General features: G+C 30.7%; 3 protein-coding genes across 3 annotated transcripts; 2 read left to right on the top strand and 1 right to left on the bottom strand.

Annotated features, from left to right (window-relative positions):
• Nucleotides 1-346: 346 nt before the first annotated feature.
• On the bottom strand, nt 347-2,881 carry LOC134708117 (uncharacterized). The gene is made up of 3 exons (XM_063568424.1): nt 2,400-2,881; nt 1,683-1,895; nt 347-1,233 (listed from the first exon to the last, which is right to left on the bottom strand). The coding sequence occupies exons 1-3, from the start codon at nt 2,662-2,664 to the stop codon at nt 800-802; spliced, it is 912 nt and encodes a 303-aa protein (XP_063424494.1). The 5' UTR covers nt 2,665-2,881; the 3' UTR covers nt 347-799.
• Nucleotides 2,882-8,525: 5,644 nt separating this feature from the next.
• LOC134719438 (uncharacterized) lies at nt 8,526-11,602 on the top strand. The gene is made up of 4 exons (XM_063582463.1): nt 8,526-8,554; nt 9,766-9,837; nt 10,333-10,479; nt 11,484-11,602. The coding sequence occupies exons 1-4, from the start codon at nt 8,539-8,541 to the stop codon at nt 11,600-11,602; spliced, it is 354 nt and encodes a 117-aa protein (XP_063438533.1). The 5' UTR covers nt 8,526-8,538.
• A 259-nt stretch (nt 11,603-11,861) lies between these two features.
• Nucleotides 11,862-16,328, top strand: LOC134719337 (FYVE and coiled-coil domain-containing protein 1-like). Its single transcript, XM_063582378.1, has 4 exons — nt 11,862-11,886; nt 13,232-13,315; nt 14,759-15,779; nt 16,286-16,328. The coding sequence occupies exons 1-4, from the start codon at nt 11,862-11,864 to the stop codon at nt 16,326-16,328; spliced, it is 1,173 nt and encodes a 390-aa protein (XP_063438448.1).
• The last annotated feature ends 9,583 nt before the right edge of the window (nt 16,329-25,911 follow it).

Here is a 25,911-nt window from a genome sequence, read left to right as displayed (position 1 = left end):
TATGAAAAAGTAAAAAAAGGGGGGTATACATGTTTTAAGATTTCTATAAGTTTACCTAATTTATGATGTATTGTAATAATGCTATTAATGGCACATATATTGAGTGTTTTGTAAATAAAATTCATTGGCACAAATACAAAATGACTAGTTATTAATTGAATATCTAAATTAAAAACAAAAATTTAGATTTAACAGTGTAAAAAATAACTACATCTACTGTAAATTAAATCTAGTAAAAATGACTGACATTTTTTTTTCTAAACTTCATATCTAAATTAAAACAAAACAAAAAACAACTACAACAAAATCTAGATTCAACAATGGGATTAAATGCTACATCTACTGTAAATCTAATCTAATAATAATGACAGACATGCTTTTCTAAACCCTAATGAATATAAAAGTTGACAATAAAACAAACATATTTAGAATTTGTAGTCTAAACCTTCATGAATATAAAAATTGGCAACAAAACAACCTATTTGGAATTGTAGGCTAAACCTTCATGGACATAAAAATTGACAACAAAACAACCTATGTGGAATTGTAGTCTAAACATTCATGAAAATAAAAATTGACAACAAATCAGCCTATTTGGAATGTGTAGTCTAAACCTTAAGTAGTAGTATTTCTGATTTTTTTGTTGTTGCTATTTTTCTTTCTTGAACAAACTGATGCACTAAAAAATATTTATTTAGACAATTATGGTCTTTTTTTATCCAAAGAAATAAAAAAAAAAAAAATTAAAAGTTATGATTTTTTTTCTGACTTTGATTCAAAATGTCCAAGTAATTTTTTTTTACAAATTAATTTCCTCAAACATGATCTTTTTTTTGGTTTTGGTTCTTGTTCTACTGGCAATGGGAGATATTGACATCAATTCAATTGGTGATGCAGAAGGTTCAGGTGATTCCTCTTGGTCATTGATATGAAATACTGTAGGTGGTGATGGTAGTGTATCATGTTTTGGGCTTGATGACTGTGGTGGCGTGTAGATGCTACGATTGAATGGTTCAGGCGTGCTAATATTTCCCTGTGCTGATGGTGTTTGGGATGATTCCATACTTAAATATGAGGACTGCATGGTCTGGCTATAAAGATGTGAATTTGTGGTAGAATTAAGGCTTCTAAGCAGTGGTAAGTATTGGTTCTGTTGTTTTCGCAGTTGAAGAATAAGTTTCATTAAGGCAGCTACAATGAAAACACTGAAAACTACAGCCCAAATCCACAATCCTATAAAAAAAAAAAATTATTATAGTTAAATCAGAATAGATTGATATGATTCAATTTACATCATTATCATACTGATGAAGGATATCTGTTATCCAAAATATTCATAGATATTTATATTTAATGTTTCTTTTTTTTATATATATATTGGTGTTGTTTTGTACACTTTTTTTTTTGGGGCATTTATATAAATATTTACTCAATGAAACACCTTTAAGATCAAGTTACTTTTCAAATTACAGAGGTGAACTCTGAAAAAAAAAGTACAGGAAAGATAAAGTTTATAATGTGACACTGTCCTTAAAATCTTTGAAATATTGGCCAATGGACATTACAAACTTGGCTCACTTCAACAATGTATTTCATAAATCAAACAAAAATCTTGATTTACATCTATTTTTTACACAACAAAATTCAATGTACAAAAAAGGTAATACATTTTTTTTTTGTACCTGTAATGGTATAATTTATATCTGTTGTTGTTACTGTCATGGATATTGTCTGTGTTGTGTCTGTTGCTTCTCCTATGGTGATAGTTGATGTTGTTACTCCTGTTGTTATTGGTGTCTTTTCTGTTGTAGCTTCTGTCTTTTGAGGTACTGCACCTGTTGTCAGTGTGGTAAGTAACAGATTACTTTTGGTTGTAACTGTTGCATTATCAGGAACTGTAAAATAAACACAAGATTTCATTCATATTTTTGTAAATGTTGTATTTTGAAGGAATACTTTATGATGTATTGACAGTTTTTCTTTCTTTTTTTCTATTAACACAATATCCTTGATACTTTCCAATTCTGAATCTCACACACACACACACACACACACACACACACACACACACACACACACACACACACACACACACACACACACACACACACACACACACACACACACTATCACTGATTGAAATTTACATTTATCATTAACTGTAATTAAAGCTATTAGAATGTGTATATGCAGAATCAACCACAATCATGAAATAGTTTGCATCTACATTTTCTGTATGTAGGACAATAAGTGGGACAAGAAACTATATAATGGACGACAAAATTAACGTAACTGTATTTGAAATAAACATATGTTATATTACATGTAAGATTTAAAAACATTATTATAATCAGAGGAGTGTTACATAATATATTGGTATAGTTTCTATAATAACTTACAACAAAGAAAACTTGAACATGTCCAGGAACAAGATGCATCGTTCCTATTTAGGACCAGTGAGGGTTTCTTGGATATATACGTAACATTACAGTTACACGATCCAGTCAGTTTGACAAGGTATATTTTGTCATCTTCAATGTGTAAACATATTCCTTCTTCGCACAGACACTCTGTGGTGATTCCTAATTTTGTACATGACAAACAAGCATCTGTGTACATAAAAAAATACAAAGAAAACACAATCACCGCTAAAAACATCTTCATGTTTTCTGCAAATGGCCGCTCATGCGTACCTGTGGAACGATAATCTTTCGACCCCGGCCTATTCGCCACATATAAATTAGATTGTTCGATCCTATTGTATTGGAATCCTATTACGATAAGATAAGATAATCTCTTATTTCAGACACAAATGGTCCATGCATTTTCAATAAATTCGTTAAACATTTACTATTAAAATGAGAACAATTTCATAAAAAAATTATTACTTATTGAATAATATACAATCATGGCCTTCATCAAAAGTTAATATCCAGAATTATTAAATCGAGAAAAGGGTTATTTTTCTCGAGGTCCGTAGGACCGAGGTAAACTAATCTTTTTCGAAATTTAATAATTTTGAATATTAACTTTTATGAAGGCCATAACTGTATTATTATACTGAACTGAACTTAGAGTTGTTATTTGAAAGACGACGTGCAAATTGCCGCCAAATGAGTTATTTTGCCTACGCGCTCATATCCGCACAGTTATTTTGCCTACGCGCAGTACGCGCCGGAAAAAGGGATTATTTGTGAAGTTTATTTTATTAGTGGTTACTATAGTAAAGTATAATAATAATTGTTTTTGTTAAAAATTGTGTCGTTGCACTTTTAAATTGTTGTCTTGAAATGGTAACACTATTGCTTTTGTACCCTGAAGACTAAAACAATTATTATTTCAATTAATCACATGTAAAATTAATACCATATTTCATTTATGAATTTATCTGACTAAAACTTCACAAAAATTGATGAATAATGGATGCCTTACGGATTTTAAAATTGAAAATACGTTTACAACCTGACATTGGAATTTATCCTTAAACTATACAACATATAATATTAATTAATTTAGACAGTTTAATTTTATATATAAATATATAGATGGTACTCTATAGTTAATCTTGATAACCTACAAAAGGATGGAAAGCAAACCTAGCATCACTCAAATGTAAGTTTTATAGTTTTATGTTTCACATATATTGTCACAAGTTAAATTAATATACAAAGCAATAAGGAGATGCAATAAGTTCTTGTGTATAGAAATATATATAGATTACTATTAAATCCAACATTTCCTGTATAAATAGTTTTACTTCACAAGTACTTTCATGTTGTTTGTTTTTAAAACAATCTTCAGGTGAAACTATACATCGTTACTATGTATCGTCATAGTTGTTGTTGAGTATATTAAGGGAGATAAATCGTATTACACTTAGTCTATATATAGAAGTACGGAACGTCATTATCACACAATAGAACATGCATACTTTGTATTCAGTCGTTATTTTAATTTTAAAATAAAAAACTCCTCCTTTACTTCCCGTGTAATATATATATAATATTCATAATTCCTCTAATGTCAGCAAAATAATGATAAATATGTAGATTTGTGGTGGCAAATTTTGTTCTTCCCTCGCCGGGATTATATAGAATTTATTTATATTTAACAAGTTTGATCGTTTATATCAATATACAATGTTATTTCCATTGTTTTATGCAATGAAGGTCTACATATAATAGTAATGCTGCAGCTGATTTAATAAGTTTATGTAAATAAATCGAAAAAAAACTTCGGTTTCTTTATAGTACAATCTGAATAAAATTTGGATCTATTATAATTTTCATTCGTATAGTTCTGGACAAAATATTCAATTTCATAATGTTTGATGTATAGGGAAAACGGTAGTATCACATTTTCCCAGCATTAGGTTGGCCTTGTGTGTACCCAAGACAGGGCGTAGGAAGTCAACTTAAGAACGCTGTGATTGGATGTATTAAAGGGTACAAGTTATTTTTTTATTTATCTATTAATAACTGCAGTGTGTACTATATTTACAACATAAATTTTAGAACCTATTGAAATATTTTCTAGAGAATTATTCGAAAATGTTGCATAATTAGTAAAGGTTGAATCAAGTGCATTTGGTTACTATGCAATTATTCTAAAAATAGTAAAATCACGTGAAGGCCGCGTGGAGTCTGCATGCACAAAGCGTGATAGATATTGTTCGGAACCAAATTGCGTTCTGAAATTCTCTTGACTTTTTATTACTTTAACGTATTCCCAATCATTTATTTATTTAGTATATTGATATATAATAAAGCCTGACGAAAGTTCATTCGGTTGTATCGGGATTGTTCTTAATTACTCGGATACATCGGAATTTTTCAATCTAAAAATTCTGAAAATCAAGTAAAGGCTGCTTGGAGTTTGCATGCAGCAAAAAAAGTGAAACCTTTATGGGAACAACGTAAAAGTAGCATGTTCTGACAGAATATCAGACTTAAGTGAAATGTTTTTGACATCTCTTTTGAAAAAGGTCAAAATAGCTGCCGTTGATATGGACACAGCAAAATTTGAAAAGTGAAGCATTCACGGCCTTCAACAATGAGAAAAATCAAATGCATTATATTTAGTTAGAATTTGTTTAAAAAATATGAAAAGTGAAGCATTTACGGCCTTCAACAATGAGCGAAACCAAATGCATTATATAAAGAAATTGCTTCACAAAATATGTAAATGAAGCATTTTCGACCTTCACCAATGAGCTAATAGCAACTGTTGCTTAAAGAGTGTTTCGATGGAAGTCGCGAATTTCTGTATTCTTCCCATTATCATGTCATTGGTTTGTATTCTTTATTTTTGTTTAATTATTTTGTTTAAATTTCTTTATACTTTACCACCCTATTAGCCTCATTTTTTTTTATATTGGGGTATAAAAGCGTATAGTATGCATTTACAGTTTAAGATGCCATAAATAAATTAATATAACTTCTGACACTACAAATTCTGTTCATAAGATATTTATTTAGGCGCTCCATATAAATAACATGATAAGAATCAATCAAGTTCATATGGACAGGTTAATCTGACATTTTTCTATAAATAGAGAATCAGGTGAAAGCTGCATGGGTTCTTATTATAGGACATTAATCACGACCAGGTCAAAATGTTGCATAATTAGTAAAGGTTGAATCAAGTGCATTTGGTTACTATGCAATTATTCTAAAAATAGTAAAATCACGTGAAGGCCGCGTGGAGTCTGCATGCACAAAGCGTGATAGATATTGTTCGGAACCAAATTGCGTTCTGAAATTCTCTTGACTTTTTATTACTTTAACGTATTCCCAATCATTTATTTATTTAGTATATTGATATATAATATTTAGAGACACTGCTCCACCTCCGCTTGCTCCATCCGTGGAGATCAAGACGGAAAGATATCCACATATCCAACAAATGTAAGTTTATTCTTCTTTTTTATGTTTTACAATATTGTTAGATTAATTTATCAAATTAATGAGATATGGTATGATTGCTGATAGGATTGGGCATCATTGGGCATTACAGCAGTTACAAACCACAAAAAATAATCATATACACCTACATAAATTGTATATAAAAAAATATATATATATACAAGTCTAAATTGAAAACAACGTTCAAACCTATGATTGCGTTGGATAAAAATCGCATTTTTTATACGTGTGCATGCAAAACAAATTTCTACAGTTCTATATATATATATATATTGTTCTAAAATACGCCATCAAATTAAAACCGACGAGGAAAGGTAATACTACGCCACGGAAAACCAGATTTTTATCTGGTCGACGTGGCGCAGTGGTTTGATGTGACGGTATTTAGTGCAAGGCGATTTGGTGTCACGATATCACAGTAGCATGAGTTCGAATCCAGGCGAGGGAAGAACAAACATTTGAGAAAGCAAATTTACAGATCTAACATTGTTGTGTTGGGCTGTTATTTAGAGTCTATATATTATGTCATATATATATATTAAAGGAGATAAACGCTGGGATTATATATTTATTTATATTTAATATTTAGATACACTGCTCCACCTCCATTTGTTCCATCCTTTGAGATTAGGACGAAACAACACCCTCATACCCAACAAAACCTTTTAACATAAATATTAAAATATTTTTTCAGATCAAATGAACAAGATGAGATGATTTCCTATTTGGAAAAGGTTGATAAAATAAACAATAAAAGGCTTATCAACTTACAAGTGAAAATGAACTATCACGAGAACATGTTTAAAAGAATTAAAAAAAGATTGCAGAAAGAAATTAAAGATGCTGATATGATTGAAAGTCAACTGTTGTACTTTAAAGAACAAAAAATGTTGAATAATTCAACATATCAATAAATTATGAATAATATTGTATTTAGTCATTTATTTTATAAAGATTGCAAACATCTTGTCAGTGTTAAAATTAATCACCTGTTTCACAAGCCAAAAAAAAAACAATTGTCAATAGGTGTTATAAAAGGATGAGTCAGCATTAAAATGAATGGGTGCTATAAAAATGTATGGCATTATGACGTTATGATAGGTTTGACGTCATGATAGGTTAGAAGTGGGTGTCATAAGTTGTCATCTAAAAAAATTAAGGGGGAAGAAAATTTTCTCAGAACCAAATAATTTAAATAATAGGGAAATAGAAGGTGATGATCAAATCATAATTTTTTAACTCATGTATGACATCAATGGGTGCTATAAAAAGATGAGTCAGCATTAATATATGGGTGCTATAAAATATATGACGTCATGAATTCATGATAGGAACATGGGTGATAAAGATTAGGATGAGTCAGCATTAATGTATGGGTGCTATAAAATGTATGACGTCATGACATCATGATATTATGTCATTTGAGATTATGTAAGATTATATAACTTGGGGGTCTTAATTTCTTTTTGGGGGGTCCAAAAACCCCCTATAGTAGTGCTATTAAGCAGCTTGTACTGGGTTCCCCATACTTGTGGTCCACAAATCTGAAAATAAATTATATGATTAATAATATTATTTATTTGGCAAAATGCTACTGTACACTATGACTGCAATGACTTGAATGCTTAAACATCACAGGTATTTGGGGCATATGGAAATTTTATAGAAAATCCACAGCCTTTATTCTTGTACTCTCATATTTGGTAATTTGATGACTGATAGATATAGGATTATTGCATGCAGTGCTAGCATTGATTTCCTGAAAACAAGTTTATTAATGTAGTTATTGGTTAAAACAAATACAAATATGGACCGAATCAAGTACACCTTTTAGGGTGCGCTCGACTGTAGTGACTCAGCACGAGTTGTTTTGCAATTTACAGGTTGCTTAGAACTTTTTGTAAGAAATGAACGCTAGCACATCATAGAAACCCAAGTGAGTAATCTATGTTTCAAATTTTATAACAAAAATCTCTGTATTAAAGGCTGTGGATTTTCTATAAAAATCTTGATTTATTTGCCACAAAGTCCTCTTTTTCTAATAAATGCAATGAAACAGTAAATAACAATGCTTTGCATCAAGTTTTCCCTTGGTATATGTTCAAAATGGCATATCTTTATTATTCATTATATCTGTAGTTTTGTTCCTACAAAAATGGTCACAGAAGGGGTCATAAACCTTAAGCCACCTGAGTTCACTCGTGCATGAACTCAATATCCCAATCGAACCGACCTTACTATAATTAACCAAACACGTGTTTACTATAAACAAACAACATTTTACATGTTCAATTTTGTACAACTTTGATAACTACATTCATGACATTTATACTGCTGATACAAATCCTTGAAGAAAGACTAAAATTGAAAGAAAACCGAGATATAATGACAGATTTTGAAATAAAGAGAGAGGGTAAAATCATTCATGTCAAAAGCACCTGTGGTTATATACTGGATAAAACCCTTCGTTTAAAAACAAATGAAAATGGCAACTATTTAACCTGTTTAAAAGCAAGGAATTTTCATTTGCGTCCGTTGTTGAAATATTTATCGGTTGTAAGATTTGGTTATTGGCTGAATTTAAAAAGCACTTCCGATTGATTTGTTTATCAAAATGGATACCCCCTTTGGTAAAAATACATTTTCTTTAATATCTTTGCAGATATAGTATTGACAGTCTTAAAAACACATTGGCTGCTTTGTTTAATACATGGATGAAATGATACAATCATACTCAGTATTGCCAGTTAATGATATTCAGTCAAAAATATCGTCCAAAGCTCAAGATTTCCCGAAGTTTTTCCACATTGTTTACTAAAATGTATTTCGCTATGTTTATATTTGCCGTATGTTTTTGTAATGTACACTCAATCAATTCTAAAATGAATCTTAATATAAAACGACACAGCTATACAAAATTCTTAGCGTGAACTTGGTAGTAGAATGTCTGGAACAAAGTTGACAAACATCATGGAATACAGAAATATTTTCTTGTTGGAAAGCTATAGTATACATGAAGTTAACAACAGTATGATACATTGTACATGTTTGCTCATATACTACATGTAGACATTATATTTGTTAAATAACACTTGCTTGGTTATATGTTAGAAAAAGGTAGCAAACTTTGATTTAACAATATTATTCTAGGAAACATGCTTGAACGGTATCAATCTGATTTTATTGTTAATACAGAAAATATAGCCTTATGGAACTAGATATGTAATGTCACCTTGCGGAGTCCCTCAGAGTTTAAACATTTCTTTAAGAATCAAACTCTTATATGATCTTATACATGTTATCATAATATAGTTATATGGAAGAAAAAACATGATAATATACATAATAATTAAAGTCTAGAAATGAGAAAAAATTACAAGAGAAGGAAAATGTTTGTACATGAACATGTTAAAGAAGTTTGAATATTAATGAGAGAGTTGTATGATTGATATTTCAATAGATTAATATTGGCCATCAACATTTTGCTAATCTCTTGAAAATGTTTATGACACTGCTTTTCATACTTTCGATTTAGAACACAAATACATACATGTGCAAGAGTCAACAGATTACCATCACTGTTTATACATAAAATAACATGCATATTCTGAGGGTAAACACTCATCAGATAAGCTGGCATGTTATTTGGCATGTTGCTTGATCTTCAACGGAAGTAAATGAAGTTCCCGGTACATGCATGCATATGTAAACAGTATGTTAAATAGGTCCAAACAAATTCAGAACTTGACGAAATGCCTTTTTACTCTTAAGCCATGTGTCACACATTTTGATTTTTCGGGTTTAACACTTTTGATATGCTTTATATTCTCTGTTTTTGTAGTTGCACAAGTTACAGAAGACTTAAACACAAGAAAAATATTACAGACAAGGGAGACAATTATGACTTTCACAGGTAGTTATGAAATTTTTATTATTCATGTATCTGTATATTTTTCTTCCAATAAAACTTATTATTCACAAAATTTCAGATGTTTCATTCATTCTCAATATGCTTAAATCCAAAGGTTGTAAATTGACAGAATTTTTTTAACCAACCACAGTGTTTTACAGTGAATAACCCATTCACCAGCCTTCACAACAAAGAGTGGTTGTTTTAATTGAATCACCATGTGGAGTTGACAAATTTATATGACAGTTGTTTTCCTTTTTTGTTAGATGTGTTTTGATTTTGCCATTATATTAAGGACTTTTGGTATAGAATTTCCCTCGCAGTTCAGTATTTTTTTTTATTATTTTTTTTTATATTAAAATATAAACATTCTGTGTAATGTATATTTGCCAAATCAAAATGTTCATGATCAATGTACAATGTATGATCAATGGAATTTTTCAATAAATCAATGCTGCAAGATAATTTGTGAATTTAAATTTTATTTCATTAAAACAGGTAGGCCACCTAAGGATGCAAGCCATATAGAAGAAGTGAAGCATATGATTGAAACCTTTCCTCATCCAAACTTGGAAGGTGTAGTTCACCAACATGATACAGGTGGAACAGTTCCAGTAGATAGTGATATTTGGGGAAAACTTTCAGGTAATATAATTGGTAAAACATTGCAACTAGGACTGAGGGAGGGGATAAACAGATATGGGTTTTTTGTCAATGAAACAACAATACAACATCAATAAAAAAAAAGTCACATAGAGGTGAAAAAAAGAGTCTACAAAAATAAACAGTGTTAAATTAATAAAATTAAATGTACCATGTACTCAGAAATAATGGCATGCATTTATTATTGCTTTTTTGAAGAATGGACAAAAATGTAAATTGAATTTGAGATTAATTATTGCGATTTCAGAAAAGCTGCATAAGAGATATGACGAATGTAAAAAAAAATTAAATGAGAAAACCAACAGCCTAATTTATGTACCAAAAAGTGAAAGAAAACCAAATATATAATACAGCAACAAACCACAATCACTGAATTACAGGCTCCTGACTTGGGACAGACACATATATACAGAATGTGGCGTAGTTAAACATGAAGGCTATATCCCAACTCTCCACCTCACCTGGAACATCAGTGTTAAAGTACAACACAAAAGTGAACCATAAATATGAGTTGAAAAAGGCTTAACTTATCAGATGGATACAAATAGAAATATATCTAACAAAAATACACAGCAGATGTTCTGATCAGTAGTAATGAGATAACACATACATGACATATGAGTATCAAAATTGTTTCTTATTATTCTTTTAAAAATCAGTGCAAAATTGACCTACAGTAAAAAATAACAATAGATCTTCTTGCATATGAATTAAAACTGCATTTTTTAAAGATTCTTTGTTGATATTGAAAATAATTTGAGATTTAAAAATATATTTGATATGTTAATTATGCATGTTGATAAAAACACATGTAAATATCTTTAAAAAAATGACACACAATGATAAAAAAAAAAGGTACTGGGCACTCAAAGTGCTAATTTCACAGGTATCCATGTAATGAGAACTACAGAGAGTTTATTCTAATAAAAATTGTTAAATGTACAGTTAAAGAAATTTTTTCAACTGTGAATCTGTCTTTTTATCAGATTGGAGATCGCTCACACAGGAACAACAAAATGAAAATAAAGAGTTTTTATTAACAAGATTTAGTGTTGAAGATTTACAGTTAGCATGGGACCAATATTATGTACAGAAAGGTAAATAAGATGAAACTTCATTATGTAATAAACTGCACGGCTTCCATCTATTTACTTTGTACATTTTGACCATTTTAATGACAGGGATTGACTTTATTAGTATACCATGTTTATTTTGGACAGTGAATGAAAGATGATTCACTTAAAAATCACTTTTGATAGTGTTTCATTGGGTGCAAACTAAAAACCCAGTGCTTTAAATTGATTTCCCTGTCATAGTTTTACATACATGTACCATAGGTGAAAGCATAACTTAAAAACTTCACCATGGAAGAACATGATTCTATATTTGGTCTGCAGCTCAAAAATAATTTTTAGTTTGATAGAGTTAGCAATTATAATCACCAACAAGAGTGACTTTAATTTGGATTACCCATTGTTTTATTTTGGAATCATAAGCAATTGTTTGCAAAAAGTTCATCTCAGTGTTAAAAATATGAGATCACTGTTTTGTCCAAATTTGTATGAAAAGCCTTACTTCTGAATTGACCTGTATGGTATCTATTTGTTCAGATTGAAACTATCAACAGTTTGAGTACCAGTTTTAAAATTTAAGCTTACATTAATTTGTGACCTTTAATTGTAAGGTATGTGTCTTTGGTTTGTTGGTTACCTAATTTCACCTCAATAGAGGCGGAAGGGCTGATGGTTCATGTATATCCACATGTCAGGCCCATCTGTTCATGTGCCATGTAAGCACAATTGGAATTTCTTCAAAACAGCTAGACCAATATTTGTAGAACACTACCCGAGGATGTGTATTTAGAAATTTAATCCTACCATTTCAACATGTTAAAGGGGAGATAATTGAATTCAATTACTTCAATCTGTCAGTCTGTCTGACTATTTGTCATTAGGGCTATTCCAGAAAAAGATGTAAGGGGGGGGGGGGGGGTTTAAGGCACATTGTATTAATAATACATGGGTGATGGGTATCAGAGCAACTTTTCACACTATAATGCACTATAATTGTCAATTATAATTGCCTGGGTGGCGGGTGCTGACAAAAACTGCCTTCCAACCCCCCCCCCCATACATTTTTTTCTGGAAGAGCCCTTAGAAAATAGCTTAACTGATATTGATGATACTGTGATGGTTGTGAAGAACTACCAAGGATGAAAATAACAGATTTTAATCATAAAGTCTATCATGTTTAAAGGGAGATAATTAAACTTTTTTTTCATATGAGCTTGGTTGGATAACAATCAAACCTTATGCAAACAAAGTAACACATCATTTAGTCATCTGTTAAACCTTTTTGGGTTTGAACAAATCTCTAAGGAAAGTTTGCAACTACTTGAACATTGGGTTGTTATAAAAACCCTACAAATTATACAAAAATTCATCTTTTATTTCGTATTTGAATATTCCAAAATCAATCAGAGATTTATACATGTAGATGTATATGTGCACTTGCATAAGGTTGATTTATTTCCAGCTTAGCTTATATATTAGTAGTATGTGGAGTGGGTATTGTCCTGTGATTTCAATTTCAGTTCTCCTCTTTTTTCTTTTTTTTTTGGAAAGAAAAGTTGGCAATATTAGTGCAAAGAAGAAAAAAGAGATGAAAAATTAGAATACCTATATTTCTTAACAAATTAAAGATATAAGTTTTTCATATTTTCTTCTGCTTTCAGGAGAACTACCAAGCTGCTCACAGTACAGAATCTTTATCAATAACTGGAGAGGTAATAAAACTAAAAGAAGGACTCAGTCATTAGGTATAGTAAATGTTTGGATTGTTCAACCAAACTCTGATAGTACATTGAAATCAAACATTTCATAGTCATGAATTATCTTCTTGTTATAAAAAAGGAAACTTTGTTGTTAATAATCTTTAGATATACCGTAATGTTAAATGATATAGTTGGTTGAAAGTTCAAATCATTTTACTATGCTGTAATGTTTATTCTTATTTTGAAAATGCATTGATTTCATTGTAATGTACAGAGTTCTTAAATCTTTCAAACTGTTTATAATATTGAAACAAGAAAGCATTTTAGTCTGTTTGAAAAAATTTAAATCAAATATATTAAATGATACCTTATATGTCAAGCAGAGTTTCTTTTGACTAGTTATTATTTGGGGCTTTTTGCAAAACATTTGAGAAATCAATTTTACATGCAGATGTCAATATTCCTAGTTTGTGGGTTTGTACAATTGGTGGTTTCATGTTAAAGATATAAGAAGATGTGGTATAAGTGCTAGTGAGACAACTATCCATCCAAGTCACAATTTGTAAAAGTGAACCATTATAGGTCAAAGAAGTCTTCAACATGGAGCTTTGGCTCACACCGACAGCAATAAAAGGGGGACAAAAGATACCAGAGGGACAGTCAAACTCATAAATCGAAAATAAACTGACAACGCCATGGGTAAAAATTAAAAAAAAGACAAACAGACAAACATTAGAACACATGACACATCATAGAAAACTAAAGAATAAGCAAGATGAATAATATTTATATATTAAAGTAATAGACATTTGCTTTAAGATTCCACTCAAAGGCCAGAATTGTTTAAAGATGATGGATAAAAGACAAACTAATCAGATCCAACAGTTATATTGCATTTGCATTTAGTTTTCCCAATTTCTCAATTTGATGAATGTATATGTGTATACAAGTGTTATATGTGAAAATAGAGTTATCCCCCATTTTAAGATTTATGAAAAATGTCTGTCTTAGATAATATATTTTTTGTCTATCTGATGAGTTAATATAAAAAAGAAGATGTGGTATGATTGCCAATGAGACAACTATCTACAAAAGACCAAAATGACACAAACATTAACAATTATAGGTCACCGTACGGCCTTCAACAATGAGCAAAGCCCATACCGCATATAGTCAGCTATAAAAGGCCCCTATAAGACAATGTAAAACAATTCAAGCGAGAAAACTAACGTTTTTCGTTCATTTTTTTTACATAAATAAGGCTGTTAGTTTTCTCGCTTGAATTGTTTTACATTGTCTTATTGGGGCCTTTTATAGCTGACTATGCGGTATGGGCTTTGCTCATTGTTGAAGGCCGTATGGTGACCTATAATTGTTAATGTTTGTGTCATTTTGGTTTTTTTTGTGGATAGTTGTCTCATTGGCAATCATACCGCATCTTCTTTTTTATATTATAGTTTGAAATCATACTTTTAAAATTTATTACAGCTGAAATGATGAGAACTATAGAGAAGAAAGATGATGAAATTTATCATGAAAGAGATGAACAGCAATTATTACATTCTCAAATGGATCTGGTCACACATATTTACAACGGTCAGTTGAGGCGAGTTCAGGATCTAGAACAAGATAATAATTTCTTGAGAGACAATATTCACCAGCTAGAAATCGAAGTGGAACAAAAGTCAGAAGATAATAATCGAATAAGGGACATAACTGAAGTACAGGGTAGACATGTGTACCAGTTAAGGAGGACAATAACACAGAAGGATAGACAGATATGTGATCAGTGTAGTCAGTTGAGGGATTTAGAGGATACAAAGGGAGAGTATGGGTCGGTAATTAAGAGACAGAAGATGATGATTAAAGAGAAAAAAGATGAAGTGAAGGCACAAAGTGATACAATTAATGAACAGAGTGCTACAATTAATGAAATAAATGTGAAAAATGAAGAACAACGTGCTACAATTAATGAAATAAATGTGAAAAATGAAGAACAAAGTGCTACAATTAATGAAATAAATGTGAAAAATGAAGGACTGAATGTGAAAAATGAAGAACTGAATGTGAAAAATGAAAAACTGAATGTGAAAAATGAAGAACTGAATGTGAGAAATGAAGAACTGAATGTGAGAAATGACGAACAAAGTGCTACAATTAATGAACAAAGTGCTACAATTAATGATCTCATTGAGCAAAACCATGACAAATGTAAAACCATAATTGAAATTAGTGAACAAAAGGACAAAACAATAGACAATCTGAAAAGTAAAATTGATATGGAAGTTCATGTTGGTCAGACCAAAGAACAGATTATAGCAGAACAAAGTCAGCTGATTGAAGAACAGAATGCAAAACTTGAAGAACAGAAGTCAATTATCGAGGAACAGAAGGAAAGTTTAAGGAAGTCCAAGAAGGATGATGAAGATTTAAGAAGACAGATGGTAGAACAAGACAGAATAAACCTGGATCTGTATGATCAGTTAAAGGATGTTAAAATATTGTGCAAGTAAGTAAATAATATGCCTTCATATGAGTTACATGATTGTTTTAACAACTTTTATGCATACAATGTTAGTATATACATTGCCCTCACTTTTAGAGTGTTAAATAAATACCTGCTTACAACAAATTAAACATTTAATACCAGGAGAATTACAGAAAAATCTGTGTAGAAGGGTAAGGGGAGATAATTCAAAACATTAAAAATAAATCTGAGAAATTTAATTACACATTGTACACACATGCAAGTAAATGTCTAAACACTCTTCAAGGATAAAAAAGAAAATACTGGTATAACTAAGTTAAACTTTTGACTTTATATGAATTCAATCAACTTTATGAACTTGCAGATGTTTCAATTTATGTAGATGGATAGAGAGTTTTTTTTCTCTGAAAACCAGTCAGACTCAGTGGTTATACATATTCAGAAATCATTGAATATAGGAGAAATATAACTGATATCATTATTGGTGCTTGTTGTAAATGTCATTCATGAATGATTTCTCTTTTCAGTAAACTGATGATGAAAATACAAGCCAAATCACAGAGTCATTAGAAGTTGTTAGAATCAGCAAACTATTGGTGCAGCTAATTTATTAATACATTTGTAACAGTGTAAATTTTTACTTCGTACAAATGTATATATGTATATATATTGTAATGAATTAAATGGCCATTTTATTAGAATTTGGATTATAGACTAAGTGTTATATAGACATGATAGACTCTCAGGAAACTTAAGGTTGTCTTCTTCATTCAAACCAGTTTTGGTATTTTGTTCACTTGTTAGAATTAAATGGCACAGTAGCTATAGACTTTAAACTATATTTATTTCAGGTGCATTTTGACAAATACAGAATCCTGCAGTGCATTTCTATATGCATGATGTTATTACTTTTATATTCTGACTATTGCATTTAAAGATGTATGGCATAGATCTATTTGAAACATGTATAGTTTTGGTACAAGAACCTTAACTAACTACTTATAGGAGCATTATGTTTTAATAAGTGCTACACTATGCAAATACCAAATAACATTATATAATTGATGTTTTTAGTTCATTCATTTGTATTGAAAAGCAATATTGAATTACATACATACATTGTATATTTCATACTCCTACATATCATAAAGGACATCCATGTTTTCAAATATTCATACCTGTATATATGTGTTTACTTTGTAAAGCTTAAGATTACAGTTATTATTGAAGAGTTATATTATTTTCATTACAGTAACCCTTAAGCTTTGCCCATTCAATATATCGATAACATTTGAATATCTTGAAATACTTGCTTTAATGGGAGATAACTCAAAAATAAATTTTGGCATTTTAAGAACAGTCTTGCTGTGCATGTAAGACCTATAATAATCTATTTGAAATTAAAATTGCCTGATTAAGTTTTATGGTGGTATTGATAATGTTAATGGTTTGTTGTAAATAATTTGTATACAAGAATTTTAAATATAATTTAACAATGAAAAGGCTTTATACAGAAATTGCATTTTTTTTGGTCATACTATAATTGTATACATGTATAACAACTTATACATGTTATAATTTAGTAGTGCTATTTTCCTGAATGTTGTTGTTATCCTATGTTTTGTTCTAGCAGTGTATATTGCTAGTTTGTTTGTTATATTAAGTTTAATTTTGTTTAAGATATGTGTTTGTAAGGTCTCTCTTTCTTTTTTTTTATTGTAAGGTTTTAATTGTGTTTCATTTATGGACGAAATTTATTAACATTTTGATCCCAGTGAAGAAGTTAAGTTTTAAATTTGAAAACTGATTGAATGTAAAACAACTACAGTTTAGATGTAAAATTTACATGATTTGGAAATAAGTAGAATTTTTTAATAGAGAGGGTTTTAAATAATATATATTGCTGAATTAATTTGAAAAGAAAATCATGAAGAAACCTTAAAATATAGTCAAAATCACTGCCATATTTGAGGTACCCAGTATTACAACCATACAATCAGACATCACACAACATATGTCTCAATACCAGATGATGTGTTCAAATTCAAATAAGCAGCAGTTTGTTTTTCTATGATATAAAAGACTAATTTTTTATAACAAATTGTATACTTTTATATCCATATATTATTTGTAAATAAGAACAAATATGCAGTGTAGAATTTTCCCATCATTTTTATATTTTTAAAAATCATGCATATGATTCATGCAGTTGGAGATTAAGCAACCACCAAACAATTAATCTATTTTTATCTTTACACCATCTATCAATATGACATCAAAATGTACCACTGATGTAAGTAGTGTTATGCATATTTCACCTTACAAAGAAAACTGCTCATATGTATGTTATTCTTAAAACAAAAACTTTTTATACACAAAAGCCAATAGACCACTTTCGAGTTCATCTGTCACCGGCAAAAACTCGTCAATTATGCACGCCTTTATGACGTCATTAACCAGATAGAGGGGGTCGCCTGTATCCCTGCACTATTTACGTTCATCAAGTGTCTTAGTGATCGTCTTTGTGCAGGATAAACTAGAAATAATGGTTGCTCTGTAGGTACTTACTGACAATTCCCTAATGACAGCAGTGTTGATTGTCAATTTTGAGAATTCAATTTGCCGAATAATTCGTACAGTATAGAATTATAGTTTTCCAACCACTCGCTCAACATTGGAAGGGAAGTGACAACGCCCCTTAACGCACAAATGACGGTGATAAAGGCGCATATAATTGACGAGTTTTTTTCGGTGACGGATGAACTCGAAAGTGGTCAATTGTAAGACTATGAAAAATTCCCTTGATCCTACTAATGAACCTGCTGAATGAAATTACCACCCCCCTCTTTTCCAACCAAAAAATGTCTAATGTCTGATTATCATATTATTATCTACCTTTGAACTGAATTTCTGTTTCTATTTTATCTTTTATCTATCATATCTTTCTAATTGTTTGATATGTAATATTTAATACACTTTCTGAAGATATAGTTTTGTAAATATATTTTAACTGAGAAAATTTTTAGATACATGAATTTATGCAGTTTTATCTACACACAAGTATATTATGTAAAAATCTATATATAGAATTATTTATTTATTATGTGCAGTGCCCAATTTCAACTTCTATCTTGTCTTTTATGTTTGAAGTTTTACAAAACAATGGAAAATATTAAAAGTATTGATTACTTTGTTTTCTATATTGAATGTACATGTATCTGCAATTAACTTGTTTACTTTACTTCAGAATGCATTTATTAGTTGATGTGTCTTGTTAGTTTTCTAAATAATGTATTTCATTTTATTCATACTAAAGCTGTGCTTTTAGTTTATATCTTTAAAATGGTTGGAAGGACTGTTCCACAAAGTTATGTGAGTGGAGGAATATTTTTTTTAGAATCCCATATGAAATTATAAAAAAAAATATATTTATTTTTGTATGATTGAAAAATATCAACACCCACCATTTTTCATTTCCTCTTCCCATACAATAAACAGTCCTAAGCTAGCAGTTGTCAAATTTGCATGAGGTAGTACAATGTAGTTGATTGATGTTCAGAGAAATGAAGTTATTTTCTGGGTTGCAAGTTTGATACAGAACAAAACATTTAACTGCATGAACTTCATTAACAAATATTCAGAAAATCCATATACATGTACTTTTACAGACCAGTTGTCATTTTTTCAATGTCAAAATGTGCTGCTACTCATCATTTCATCACAATACTTCATGCAGATTTGATGAAAATACCCAATCATAATAGTTTCTATACTGCATTTTTGTTATTGTCTGTGCAGATATTATAAATATTCATTTAGTACATGACTTTTTTTTACATTACCTGTATATGCATAAGAAGTAAAAACCATTAAAATATATAAAAACAAAAATAATGTTCAATTCATGAACTAGAATCCAAGCCCTTTGTTCTGTTTTCTGAATGTCTAAAATATCATTCATTTTTCGTATGGAACAACTTTCTTGGTGAAGTCAGAAATCACTACAGCTGCGATTGAGTTGAATAATAAGTTGAGAGACCTTCAAATTGTTAAGTTTAGATTAAGGTATAGCGTTCTTAGAGGTCCGTATTTTTGTGCTTTTTTCAGATTTTATTTATGCAGTTTTAAGTAAACAGTCTAAATAGTAGTAAGAAAATACATTATATAAAAGTTATGATCTATAAGATACACCTCACTTAAAGTAGAAATAGGTACAGAGTAAAAAGCAATGAAACAGAACCAGAGAACGAGAGTTTACCAAAAATAGACATCTGTGTGTCACCTAGGAACTGCAGCTATGTGTCACCATGCAGACTTCAAGGATGGACATGCTCTTATGCACCACATATCTATACACTTATTGATTAATTCTAAAGAGAGGACTTAGGACTTGAAATCAACATTCAGCTCTAATAGATGGACACAAGAAAATTTATAACCCAACATGTTCTAAGATACATAATTAGAAATAGGCACACAAAATTGATGGATTTTCTGTAGGCAGAATTTGCAAACTTGGTCAGTAAAAAAACAAACAGTTCATTATAACATGCTTACTAAAAATCAACCATAAAAAACTAAAAATATTGATACTTGTAACCATTAATACCAGACACACAAAATGAATGGTTGTACAGCAACATTAAAGGTCTTAACCATATCTTATTAATGCCTTACAATATATTTTGAGAGTTTGCAGACCATCTATGGCAATACATGTGTGTCTCAAGTGCTACTGCTCCATACATGTATATCTCAAGTGCTACTGCTCCATACATGCACTATTGAAGTATTGAACCAAAATTTAGCAAGCAATATTTTAAGGTATTGCATTTGTGAAGAAAAAATCCATGCAGTGTTATTATATAGGTCAATTTGGACAGTTCTGAACTTATTATGATATGACCAATGTTATTTGTGGTGATTAAAATCTTGTTAAGATTCTTAATTTAGGCTATCGCAACTACAAATTAAACACGAATACATTGTAATACAAGAGATAGCAAATTTTTTTAATAATGTATTGAAGAAAGAATTTTAAGTAAATCCATTGGAAATTTGAATTGAGATTATGACCATTTCTTGAAGGAAAGAATATTTTTTTGTGGTAAAAAGGGGGGTTATGTAGAGTTTTCAAAAAAATTGGGTGTTGGGGACAATTTGTTCTCAAGATTTCAAAAATTAACTAGAAAATTTCTTCAAATATTTTTTTTTTCCAAAAAAAGGGTGTTAAAATAAATATTTTATTGGAGGGGGGGGGGCAATTTCCCAAACAGTATAGTGTATTGCACAAAGGCATAAAAATAAACATTTTATTGATTTCAGACCTGTCTCAAGTGCGAATATTGTGTCAAATGTTTGCCCCAATTGTTCGTGGTTGGACCTCTGCAGTCTTATCCAGCTGCGCTCGGCTAAGCATTTTATTAATTTGGATTCACCAACATTTCTTGAAACTCATATTGATAAAAAAAAAAAAAAAAGGGAGACAAAAATATTACTTATTTAGTTACAAAAAGACAGAGATTGAGAAGAAAATGGAAACTTTTTTCTTGAAATGAATTATACGGTTTAGAAGTTTTTTAGTTTTATATCAGCTTTTAAATGATGAACCCGAAGAAAGCAAACCAAATTGCATTGCATTCTTACAAATTGAAGATCTAAAGGGACAAATATTTAGAACATATGGTCATGCATCGAATAATCTGAGAAGATCGAGAAATTAACAAATTATTTTAACGGTCAAGTAAGGGAATATCAGGAGGAAAAGTATTCAGAAGGTTGAGAGAAAAGATGATGTCTTCATATCGTTTTCTGTAATTTCTTATACTATTTTTCTTTATTCAGTAAAAGAATAAAGGGGGGGGGGGGGGTTTATGTGATGCTCTACACTAAGGGTTTACAACCTGGGAAAACGTACTTACAATGAAACAATGAATTAGAAGAAGCACATCAAAACTTTATTTCAAAAATATTGGAAGTAGTTGGAAGAGGGTGAGAGAATAGCACCTGTTGTTTGGCAATATATTAAATCAAAGAAAAGAGACTAATGCACCACCAATCGTTCAAAAAGAAGAAAGCAAAGGGAAAGCAGAAGCACATAACCATAGATTTGAATCTGTTTTTACTGATGAAAACACATCAAGTCAACCAAAATTGAATACTAGTAGCAGCCAATCGCCTGATATAGATAGAAACAAATACTTTATCAGCACTGTTAACAAACTCATCTTCACGTCCGTTTCAAGGGACCGACATCTTCATTACCAATGGGAAAGTTTACATATAAGAGATAACAATAGAAATAACATATTTTTTTTATATACCATCAAGAGATAACCGTGAATTCCCTCTTGCGAATCAACATTATTCCGGTCAGAAAGTCACAATAATAGAAAATAGTTGAAGTTTGATACCTAACAGTGAAAATTGGGTTTTTTCTTTCCGAATTTGTGGGTTTTTTTTTTTTAAACACATTGAAAACATTGATGATCTTCAACTTCAGTTCTGTCAATCTACAAAATGGATGAAATATTGGTTAAATCATCTTTGTAGTGTTATAATTATGTTTAACATGTTAACACTGATTTTTTTATTTTTTGAGAATGTAGAGGATTTAACGATATAAAGAGACTTAGTGTAACTTATAGTTTTACCTGACTTATATATATAAAATGAAAAGTAAAATCACAAAAAATACTTAACTCTGAGGAAAATTAAAAACTGAAAGTCCCTAATCAAATGGCAAAATCAAATGATAAAACACATCAAACAAATGGACAACAACTGTCATATTCCTGACTTGGTACAGACATTTTCAAATGTAGAATATGATGGATTGAACCTGGTTTTATAGTGCTAAACCTCTCACTTGTATGACAGTCGCATCAAATTCCATTATATTTACAACGATGTGTGAACAAATTAAATGCATGTTGGTCTGACTTTTGGAACAGACTTGCCTACATCTTATAAATATCTGAGATCATCTGTATACTGTTTGTGGATTAAAAAAACGCACAAGTAACTTCTTATTTGAGCTATGCATGACACAATATGTTGTCGTCGTATGATGTAAAAAATCAACAAGATTTTCCAAATGATTCCATAAATAAATCATATGTGTTGACAATCAGTGGCCAATATTAAAATAAAAACAAGTTATAAACTGGTCCCTTTTTAAAACTTTTTCATACAAGATCACAGTTTTGAAATATTTGAAAGTAGAATATTGTCAGTGAAGTAGATTTTTCACTTAATACCATGGGAAATCATTTTGGGTAAAATTATGAACAGAAATGAGGAATGTATCAGATCAAATCAAATCATTTTTTTATTATTATAATCTCACCTTTCTACACCTACAATAAAAACATGAATACAATATCTACATAGATATAGGAAGATGTGGTATGAGTGCCAATGAGACAACTCTCCATCCAAGTAAAAATTCATAAAAGTAAACCATTGAAGGTTAAGTTACGGCCTTCAACACAGATCATTGGCTCACACAGTATGATTTAATTATAAGTACAAAACAATCTTAACTAGAGTGCACACGCTGAAATGTCTTGCCTTCTTTACTTATCATTGATATTATGTTGATAGTCCTAAATATAAAGCTTTATTACAACTGTCACATAAACTTTACATTAACCAAGAAAACTAAACATTGACCAATGAACCATGAAAATGAGGTCAAGGTCAGGTGAACCATGCCAGGCAGACATGTACAGCTAACAATTCTTTCATAAAACCAATATAGTTGACCCTTTGCTTATAGTTTAAGAAAAACAGACCAAAACACAAAAACTTAACACTGAACCATGAAAATAAGGTCAAGGCCAAATAAAACCTGTGCGACTGACATATAGATCATAAAATATTTCCATACACCAAATATAGTTGACCTATTGCATATATTATTAGAAAAAAGACCAAAACTTAAAAACTTAACTTTGACCACTGAACCATAAAAATGAGGTCAAAGTCAGATGACACCTGCCAGTTGGACATGTACACCTTACAGTCCTTCCTTACACCGAATATACTAGACCTATTGCTTATAGTATCTGAGATATGGACTTGACCACCACTGATTCATGAAATGAGAAAACTGTCTGACGGGCATGAGGACCTTGAAAGGTACACACATACCAAATATAGTTATCCTTTTACTGATAATCAGAGAGAATTTAGCATTACAAAAAATTTTAAACTTTTTTTTCAAGTAGTCGCTGAACCATTTAAATGAGGTCAAGCCGGACAATTTGACATGTGACCGACTGAAACTTTGTAACATGAAGCATCCATATACAAAGTATGAAGCATCCAGTTACATCTCTTAATCTTAATCTCTAATTAAGTAATCTCTTTGTGACTGCTTAAACGTCCAGTGGCACAGTTATTACATAGCTATAAGAAGATGTGGCATGAGTGCCAATGTATGTTTTTCAAACATATCTGTAAATCAGTTACATTTTTAGCTCACCTGACCCGAAGGGCCAAGTGAGCTTTTCCCATCACTTTGCGTCCGGCGTCCAGCATCCGGCGTCTGTTGTCTGTCGTCCTTAACTTTTACAAAAATCTTCTCCTCTGAAACTACTAGGCCAAATTAAATCAAACTTAGCCACAATCATCATTGGGGTATCTAGTTTAAAAAATGTGTCCAGTGACCCGGCCAACTAACCAAGATGGCCACCATGGCTTAAAATAGAAAATAGGGGTAAAATGCAGTTTTTGGCTTATAACTCAAAAACCAAAGCAATTAGAACAAATCTGACATGGTTTTATCAGGTCAAGTTCTATCTGCCCTGACATTTTCTACATGAATCAGACAACCCGTTGTTGGGTTGCTGCCCCTGAATTGGTAATTTTAAGGAAATTTTGCTGTTTTTGTTTATTATCTTGAATATTATTATAGATAGAGATAAACTGTAAACAGCAATAATGTTCAGCAAAGTAAGATTTACAAATAATTCAACATGACCGAAATGGTCAATTGACCCCCTAAGGAGTTATTTTCCTTTATAGTCAATTTTTAACAATTTTCATAAAATTTGTAAATTTTTACTAACATTTTCCACTTAAACTACTGTGCCAAGTTCATTATAGATAGAGATAATTGTAAGCAGCAAGAATGTTCAGTAAAGTAAAATGTACAAACACATCACCATCACCAAAACACAATTTTGTCATGAATCCATCTGCTTCCTTTGTTCAATATTCACATAGACCAAGGTGAGCGACACAGGCTCTTTAGAGCCTCTAGTTACATCTAATTTTGTGTTTTGGATTTGTTTTCCCTTGCTTCACTATTAAATGAAAAGTTAGAGTTATGTTATGTCCCTTTCATCTGAATATATGCATGTGTAGATAATATATTTTTATAAGCCGTCAGTACCCTAATATGGAGTATACTCAGTGGCCAGTAAACTTTATATCTACATCTACATCTACATCTACGCTATGTCGTCACTCGAAAAGGGTACTTCGACCCATCACTCAAGTAAAGTTTAAAACTTTTGACGTCTTCCAACATGACAATAAACTTTCTATATTTACAACCAATAGTTCCAAAATTGTGCTAAAAATTTATATATAGGTGCAGGTTAAAAACATTTTCTACTATTATCTATTGTTTGTGTTGCTTAGCCACTACAGAGGAGCTTGGTGAGTTTGGTCTTGAATTCCTTACTGCTCTACATCTATTTCTCAATCTCTAATAGTTCATCTGGTAGTTTATTCCAGTCTCTATTGGTCCTAAGGAAAAAGCTGTATTTGTAGATATCTTTGTTTGGCCTGATTTGTACATATCTTTTAGTGTTCGGTTGATGGAGTCTCGAAGTTCTTCTTGGTTTTATAACGTGCGTTGGAATAGCCTAGGTATAGCAACTCTTTCATGGATGGCTTTATAAAAGAGCGTTATACGTGCTATTTTTCTTTTAGTTTCTAGTGGTGTTAGTTTTAATTTTTCTAGAAGAGTTTTACTGTTCCAGGCTCTCTTGAGTAGTTGCTTTTGATAAAGCGTGCTGCACGGCGCTGGACCATCTCAATCTGGTATATATGTTTTTGTAGGTGAGGGTCCCATGCGCTGCAAGAGTATTCAAGGTGAGGTCGGACAAGTGCAAGATATGCTTGTTTCTTGACTTCCTCT

This window comes from Mytilus trossulus, chromosome 1, assembly GCF_036588685.1.
Source record: "Mytilus trossulus isolate FHL-02 chromosome 1, PNRI_Mtr1.1.1.hap1, whole genome shotgun sequence".
Taxonomy (NCBI): Eukaryota; Metazoa; Mollusca; class Bivalvia; order Mytilida; family Mytilidae; genus Mytilus; species Mytilus trossulus.
Note: the sequence above shows the minus strand (reverse complement) of the source record. Positions and strands in the feature narration are given on the sequence as shown.

What these genes read in the sequence shown, in the direction of transcription:
- LOC134708117 (XM_063568424.1), bottom strand. Translation starts at nt 2,664, where the DNA reads ATGAAGATGTTTTTAGCGGTGATTGTGTTTTCTTTGTATTTTTTTATG. An exon ending in ATGTTCAAGTTTTCTTTGTT is followed by an intron (nt 1,896 to 2,399) that starts GTAAGTTATTAT and finishes TTTATTTTACAG; the next exon opens with TTCCTGATAATGCAACAGTT. An exon ending in TATAAATTATACCATTACAG is followed by an intron (nt 1,234 to 1,682) that starts GTACAAAAAAAA and finishes TTTTTTTTATAG; the next exon opens with GATTGTGGATTTGGGCTGTA.
- LOC134719438 (XM_063582463.1), top strand. An exon ending in GACAATTATGACTTTCACAG is followed by an intron (nt 9,838 to 10,332) that starts GTAGTTATGAAA and finishes TCATTAAAACAG; the next exon opens with GTAGGCCACCTAAGGATGCA. An exon ending in TATTTGGGGAAAACTTTCAG is followed by an intron (nt 10,480 to 11,483) that starts GTAATATAATTG and finishes TCTTTTTATCAG; the next exon opens with ATTGGAGATCGCTCACACAG.
- LOC134719337 (XM_063582378.1), top strand. Translation starts at nt 11,862, where the DNA reads ATGGAAGAACATGATTCTATATTTG. An exon ending in AAGAAGGACTCAGTCATTAG is followed by an intron (nt 13,316 to 14,758) that starts GTATAGTAAATG and finishes AATTTATTACAG; the next exon opens with CTGAAATGATGAGAACTATA. An exon ending in GATGTTAAAATATTGTGCAA is followed by an intron (nt 15,780 to 16,285) that starts GTAAGTAAATAA and finishes TTCTCTTTTCAG; the next exon opens with TAAACTGATGATGAAAATAC.